Genomic DNA, 8,086 nt, shown 5'->3' with positions numbered 1-8,086 from the left:
AGAGAATTAAATGATTTAGGACTGTAGAGTTGCAAACAAAATAATACACAGAACCAATTGATAATATACAGTAGCTACTCCCTCTATAATTCTCACCATTAGCTTTGCACCCTAGATATATAGTCTAGCTATAGAACCTTGTTTGTTTACCCTTTGGAAATTTTCGACATGAATTTTCAAATGGCTCACTGTGATGTTAACAATCTCTTGGCCCTCTTTTGATCCAGTAATTTCCATCATTAGAAGAAAATTTATTCCACATAGCAGGATCTATATTTCTGTTATTTATGGGGTCTGCCAAAGTGAAAATTTCAGATTATAAAATAGTTTCTACACCATTATTAATTTTTGTTACTACAACAAGGAATGGATGCAGACTTTTGAACAAATTCTGTTATATTTGTATTGTTATTAGTAATTTCAGCACTAGCAGTACTAGTGCAATGATTTGCACCCATTAAACTGAAGTGTTTAATGGAACAAGTCTCTTCTGAACCATGACATTTTAAAAAGAAGTTAATTTTGGAATTATCTTTAGGGATTCACGAATCCTTGTTATCTCTTGTGAGCTTTCATTTTTGTGCTCCACTTCATTGTTTTCATGTCATTTTATTTGGATATAAAATTATGTCACTTTTTAAATTTGGTTCTAAGGTGGCAAATAAATTTGAACAATTGAAAATAAATAGAATTTATTACAAGAAAAATTTATAAAATAAAATTTACATTTGAATTCAGATGTTAAAGTTAAAAATTATTCCACAGAGCAGGATCTGTACTTCTGTTAATTAGTAATTAAAATTAGGAGATTAAAAAAATTAATTTGGAACATGTAATTTCGTTCTTTGGATCTGGGATAGTCAAAAGAAATAATACTTACAAAGCAGTAGGAAATAATTTCACTAATTTCTCATATGATATTTGTTGGTGGGCCCTTTCCAGATCTCCACAAGTGGTTTTGTATTGAAATAATACTTAAAACTCGTGTACTCACTTTCTGTGCTTTGATGATGCTGCATCTTCACAGTTCATTGAAATACTGCTGATATCCGATGGGGGTGAGAGTGATAGCAAAGAATGTGACATAAATACAAAGGTATGTTCAATTTGAAGACGCTTAGCACAGCACCACATACACCAGGAGTCACATGATTATAGTGCTGCTGGCGCATTCTTATGTGGTTGATTAGAGAGAACTGAATGTGAGGTTACACCTGATCAGTCCGAAATGAAAAGGAAAATATAATTGCTATTGTATATAAAATTTATAAAATGGTAACAATTTCATTTAGTGCCCTGACATTTTCCATCCACTGCAGTGCTCACTTTTCCTTGTGTCCTGTCTGCTTGGAATCTATAGGTCTTTGCTTTGGACAACTGGTGCCCCTGCTTTATTGATGCCCTAAGCACAAGCTTACCTTGTTTATTGTGTAATCTGTCCCAGGTATCAAGGAATATTCATTAGTTCTGATGCTCATTTTGTCCCATCCCTCCTCTACACCCCTCCCCAACTATGAACTGGAGAGGATTCATAGGGACATAGGGAATGAAAACATCCTGATTCAAAGTAGGACCAAGAAGCCTGTTCCCATGGGACAAAAAAAGAGGCTAAGGAGTTGAACAAGACGCAACCTAAAAACAATCTTTAGAAAGAGAATGGAGAAGAACTGAGACAAATTAGGGCACATAGAGTCCCTAGGAATACACGGAGAAACGTTTAGTTTCTAATTTCCGAAGTAATTTGCATTGTTAACTCTTCTTTGTTGAATTAGATTCCCTATTTGATTCTCTGTAGTTTCTTGAAGTAAGCATTCTTAAAATTCCTAACAAATAGAAGTGAGGTTTTTTTATAGATTGGAAGTTAGGATAAAAGCTGAATTGATCACATTGTCTTTTGTGTCCCTCCCACTGCTCCTCTAAACACCATCCTGGAAGCCCAGAGACATGGAGATAAAGAACTACAGCAGCAGCACTTCAGGTTTCATCTTTCTGGGCCTCTCCTCCAACCCTCAGCTGGAGAAGCCTCTCTTTGCCATCTTCCTCACCATGTACCTGGTCACCACGGTGGGGAATGTGCTCATCATTCTAGCCATACATTCTGACTCCAGGCTCCAAACACCTATGTACTTTTTCCTCAGCAACCTGTCCTTCATGGATATCTGCTTCACAATGGTCATTGTGCCCAAGATGCTGGTGAACTTACAATCAGAGACAAAGACTATCTCCTATGTGGGCTGCCTGGTCCAGATGTACTTCTTCATGGCCTTTGGGAATACTGACAGCTATCTGCTGGCATCAATGGCCATAGACCGACTGGTGGCCATCAGCAACCCCTTCCATTATGATGTGGTCATGAACCCACAGCGTTGTGTTCTCATGTTACTGGGTTCTTGCACCATATCCCACCTGCACTCCTTGTTCTGGGTACTCTTTCTGTCCCACTTATCTTTCTGTGCCTCCCACGTCATTCAGCACTTTTTTTGTGATATCCAGCCTGTGCTAAAGCTGTCATGCACTGACACCTCCTCCAGCCAGATTGTGGTCATGACTGAGACCCTGGCTGTTGTTGCGACCCCTTTCCTGTGCATCCTCCTCTCCTACATGCAGATTATCATCACTGTGCTCAGAATCCCCTCCACAGCCGGGAAGTGGAAGGCCTTCTCTACCTGTGGCTCTCACCTCACTGTAGTAGCCCTGTTTTATGGGAGTGTCATCTATGTTTATTTTAGGCCCCTGTCCATGTACTCAGCAGTAAAGGACCGAGTAGTCACGGTTATGTACACCGTGGTGACACCCATGTTGAACCCTTTCATCTACAGTCTGAGAAACAAGGATATGAAGAGAGGTATGGGGAAGTTAAGGGACAGAATTCACTCATAGAAAAATAAAATGATGAAAAGTCAAAATTCGGAGATGACATAAGAGATTGTCAGGTTATCCTTCCCCCTTAGCCATTTTCCACATGGCATCCAAAAATGTTATGACAAGTGGCGTTGGATAGCAGTAAGAGTATTGGCTTGGGAGACAGAACACTTAGTTTCTATCCATGACCTTGATAAAATATATGTTTAGTCCCAGACTTGGTACTGCTAGGAATCCAGATTTCAGCAAAACAATTGATTGATACCATCTGGTAAAATAAGGCTATCCCTCAAGTAACTCTTCTATAAAACTGACTATGGCTAGTACTAAAGAAGAATAAATTGCTTGGTTTTAGAGAAGCCTCAAGTTGTAATAGTGAAGGATTCCATGGGGAAAATATTAAACAATGCAGAAAGCATCAAAAGAAGATGGAAGGAATACAGAGTCATTATACTAAAAAGAATTAGTCGATATTCAACCATTTCAAGAGGTGGTATATGATCAAGAACCGACGGTACTGAAGGAAGAAGTCCAAGCTGCTCTGAAGGCATTGGCAAAAAAACAAGGCTCCAGGAATTAATGGAATATCAACTGAGATGTTTCAACAAACAGATGCAGTGCTGGAGGTGCTCACTCGTCTATGCCAAGAAATGTGAAAGACAGCTTCCTGGCCAGCTGACTGGAAAAGATCCATATTTATGCCTATTCCCAAGAAAGGTGATCCAACCAAATGTGGAAATTATAGAACAATATCATTAATATCACACGCAAGCAAAATTTTGCTGAAGATCATTCAAAAACGGCTGCAGCAGTATATCGACAGGGAACCGCCAGAAATTCAGGCCAGTTTCAGAAGAGAACATGGAACCAGGGTTATCATTGCTGATGTCAGATGGATCCTGACTGAAAGCAGAGAATACCAGAAGGATGTTTACCTGTGACTATGCAAAGGCATTTGACTGTGTGGATCATAAGAAACTATGGATAACACTGTGAAGAATGGGAATTCCAGAACACTTAATTGTGCTCATGAGGAACCTTTACATAGATCAAGAGGCAGTTGTCCAGACAGAACAAGGGGATACTAATTGGTTTAAAGTCAGGAAAGGTGTGTGTCAGGGTTGTATTCTTTCACCATACCTATTTAATCTGTATGCTGAACAAATAATCCGAGAAGCTGGACTATATGAAGAAGAATGGGGCATCAGGATTGGAGGAAGACTCATTAACAACCTGCATTATGCAGATGACACAACTGTGCTTGCTGAAAGTCAAGAGGACCTGAAGCACTTACTAATGAAGATCAAAGACCACAGCCTGCAGTATGGATTACACCTCAACATAAAGAAAACAAAAATCCACAACTGGACCAATAAGCAACATCATGATAAACGGAGAAGAGATTGAAGTTGTCAAGGATTTCATTTTACTTGGATCCACAATCAACAGCCATGGAAGCAGCAGTCAGGAAATCAAAAGACACATTGCATTGGGTAAATCTGCTGCAAAGGACCTATTCAAAGTGTCGAAGAGCAAAGATGTCACCCTGAAGACTAAGGTGCGCCTAACCCAAGCCATGGTATTTTCAATCACATCATATGCATTTGAAAGCTGAACAATGAATAAAAAAGACTGAAGAAGAGTTGACGCTTTTGAATTGTGGTGTTGGTGAAGAATATTGACTATACCATGGACTGCCAAAAGAACAAACAAATCTGTCTTGGAAGAAGTGCAGCCAGAATGCTCCTTAGAGGCAAGGAGGGTGAGACTGTGTCTTACATACTTTGGACATGTTGTCAGGAGGGATCAGTCCCTGGAGAAGGACATCATCTTTGGCAGAGTACAGCATCAGTGGAAAAGAGGAAGACCCTCAACAAGGTGGATTGACACAGTGGCTGCCACAATGAGCTCAAGCATAACAACGATTGTAAGGATGGCGCAGGACCAGGCAGTGTTTCGTTCTGTTGTGCATAGGGTCACTATGAGTCGGAACTGACTCGATGGCACCTGACAACCACAACAACAATGGCTAGTACTACAGAAGAATAAATTGCTTGGTTTTAGAGAACTAGGAAAAACTCCTTGGAGCAAGATACCTAAGAACATCATTCTGAAGGATAGACTAAATTTTGAGAGATAAAGGTACAAGGAATGAAGAAATGGGGCCGAACATTTCAAATAGTGGTAAACACCTAAGCAGGTAGAGGTAATAAATGTTGGAATATTTAAGGAATTTGAAAAGCCCAGTGAGGCTAGAGTCTTCTGAACAATTTGTTAACAGGAAGAACAAGGCTGGCAAGATGAAAGCATCTACAAAGCAGACTTGCCCTTCCTGCCACTTCCCCACCACAATGTGATGACAGTGTGCATTCTCAGTACCTGTCTCCTTTTCCCTGACCCTTAATTCTTCCTTTCTCCAGACAGCCAGTCCACTCACTGACCTGCCCTTTATATCCTGGAAAGAGCAATGTATCAGCTAAGATGAGCTAGATAATGCTGCGGAAACAAACAACCTCAAAATCTTAGGATCTTAAAACCAAAGTTTTACTTCTCATTGTATGTTCATAACAGAAAAAGGTATACGTGTGTAATGGTGTAAGGGTGCTGCTCATTTTAGACATTCAGAGTCCCAAGCTGATAGAGCAGCCACCAATCGAAACGTTACTCATAACTTTGTCAGAAGCTGAGGAAGACTCTTGAAGATTTTATACTGACAACAAATATTCTGGTTCAGAGTGCCCCACACCACTTGTGCCCACAACTTATTGTTCACAACTAATCTCATGACCCCACCCAATCACAAGGAAGCCAGGAAGCACCATCCAAACATGTGCATAAAATCTCGAGAGCCAGAAATACTGTGTGAACACCACTAATGACTATTACACAATTTGATTGAGACACAAATACATCAGTTGCTTCATCAGTGCTTCAAGGATTATGTACTGTCAATATCAACAGTACTGCAAGACTTATACTTTCTCTAGATTTATTTTGTCTCAATTATTTCATCATTTTCTCACAACTACCAGGCTTTCTGGGTTGCAATCTTGTTAGTGGCAGGACCCGAAGTTGAATCTAAGTCTTTTGGCCTTAATATATACCAAAAGGTGTATAGTGGTCTAATGGAACACAGGGACACCTAAGATCCAACATCAAGGTCCCTGCCTTTGTTGTCACTATCTCCTCCAAGCCAAGAAACAAACCTAATTTGTAGTAACCTTCATGTTGGTATGGGCACACATGGCATTCACCACTATTTCCAACCAATAATTTGGTTTTCAGGGTACTGGCCTAGAATATTCGTACCCTTCCTTTTTCTATTTATGTGCCATAGATTTCTCACACTTAATCAAGTACAATAAATAATGTGATGAATGTCCAGACAGATATTAAATAAATAAATTTGTTAATTACAGGGTCTAGTAATTTAGTATTGAATTGGGCAATTATGTGGTCTACTATGCCAGGAATGACAACTTGAAGAGGAATGGCATTGCATTCATCATCAAAAAGAACATTTCAAGATCTATCCTGAAGTACAACACTGTCAGTGATAGGATAATATCCATACGACTACAAGGAAGACCAGTTAATATGACTATAAATCAAATTTATGCACCAACCAGTAAGGCCAAAGAGGAAGAAATTAAGATTTTTACCAAATTCTGCAGTCTGAAATTGATCAAACATGCAATCAGGATGCACTGATAATGACTACTGATTGGAATGCCTAACCTGGAAAAAAAGAAGGATCGGTAGTTGGAAAAAGTAGTCTTGGTGATAGAAATCATGCTGGAGATCTCATGATAGAATTTTTCAAGACCAGTGACTTCTTCATTGCAAATACCTTTTTTCACCAACATAAACAGTGACTATATACATGGACCTAGCCAGATTGAATACACAGGAATCAAATCAACTACCCCTCTGTGGAAAGAGATAATAGAAAAGCTCAATATCATCAGTCAGAACAAGGCCCAGGACCAACTAAGGAACAGACCATCAATTACTCCTATCCAAGTTCAAGTTGAAACTGAAGAAAATTAGAACAAGTCAATGACAGCCAAAGTATGACCTTGAGTATATTCCACCTGAATTTAGAGATCATCTCAAGAACAGATTTGACATATTGAACACTAACAACTGAAGACCAGAGGAGCTGTGGAATGACATCAAGGACATCATACATGAAGAAAGCAAGAAGTCATTACAAAGACAGGAAAGAAAGAAAAGACCAAAATGGATGTCAGGGGAGACTGAAACTTGCTCTTAAACGTCAAGTAGCTAAAACAAAAGGAGGAGATGATAAAGTCAAAGAGCTGAACAAAAGATTTCAAAGGGTGCCATGCTCGGCATTTCTTAAGCTGAAAGTACTGAAGAAAAAATCCAAGTCTTGAGTTACAATATTGAAGAATTCTATGGTGAAAATATTAAACAACTCAGGAAACATCAAAAGCAGGTGGAAGGAATACACAGAGTCACTATACCAAAAAGAATTGGTCAACGTTCAACAGTTTCAGGAGGTAGCATATGATCAGGAACTGATGATACTGAAGAAAGCAGTCCAAGCTGCACTGAAGGCACTGGCAAAAATCAAGGCTCCAGGAATTGACAGAACACCAATTCAGATGTTTCAACAAATGGATGCAGAGCTGGAAGAGCTCACTTGTCTATGTCAAGAAATTTGGGCAAAATGGTGCTATAGACAGAAGTGCCAAGCCATCACGCCACAGCAAAGACACAGAAAACTAAGTGAAACAAACATAACCATCAATCCTGGAACCTTAAGCATCAAAGGAAGATATAAAGAAATCAACCAAATGGAATAAGAAACCGACAGGAAACAGTGAGGAGAGATGCCGAGGTCCCCCAGTCAGCTAACACAGTACAGATTCACCATCTTGGACTCCTGTCGGAGATCAGCAGACGGGTGTAGAAAAGTAGCTTCATGGAGCTCCTAGCAGGAGACAGAGCACCTAGTAACCAGCTGTATACTCTTTGCCAACCCCCGCCCTTCTTCCTCTCTCTGGGTCCCCACAGCTTCCCACCAGCCACAGACTCTTGGCCAGGAAGCACCGGGCCTAGCCTCATGCATCTTGGATTCACCTGCTCACAATGGCCAGCTCCATCAGTGCCATTTGTTTGTTGCTGCTGTTACTTTTTTTGGCTTCTTTTGGTTTTCTCCCTGCCTCTCACCAACTCCCCCTCCTTTCTCTCAAAC

The 8,086-nt window shown here is 40.0% G+C and overlaps 1 protein-coding gene across 1 annotated transcript; it reads left to right on the top strand.

Annotated features, from left to right (window-relative positions):
• The first annotated feature begins 1,929 nt into the window (after nt 1-1,929).
• Nucleotides 1,930-3,127, top strand: LOC100662092 (olfactory receptor 1L4-like). The gene has a single exon (XM_010587656.3). The coding sequence runs from the start codon at nt 1,945-1,947 to the stop codon at nt 2,878-2,880; it is 936 nt and encodes a 311-aa protein (XP_010585958.1). The 5' UTR covers nt 1,930-1,944; the 3' UTR covers nt 2,881-3,127.
• Nucleotides 3,128-8,086: the final 4,959 nt, after the last annotated feature.

The sequence above is a fragment of the Loxodonta africana genome, chromosome 9, assembly GCF_030014295.1.
Source record: "Loxodonta africana isolate mLoxAfr1 chromosome 9, mLoxAfr1.hap2, whole genome shotgun sequence".
In the NCBI taxonomy this organism is placed as follows: Eukaryota; Metazoa; Chordata; class Mammalia; order Proboscidea; family Elephantidae; genus Loxodonta; species Loxodonta africana.
This window is presented reverse-complemented; position numbering and strand designations above follow the sequence as displayed.

Excerpts from the sequence above, each read along its gene's own strand:
- LOC100662092 (XM_010587656.3), top strand. The coding sequence starts at position 1,945 with ATGGAGATAAAGAACTACAGCAGCAGCACTTCAGGTTTCATCTTTCTG.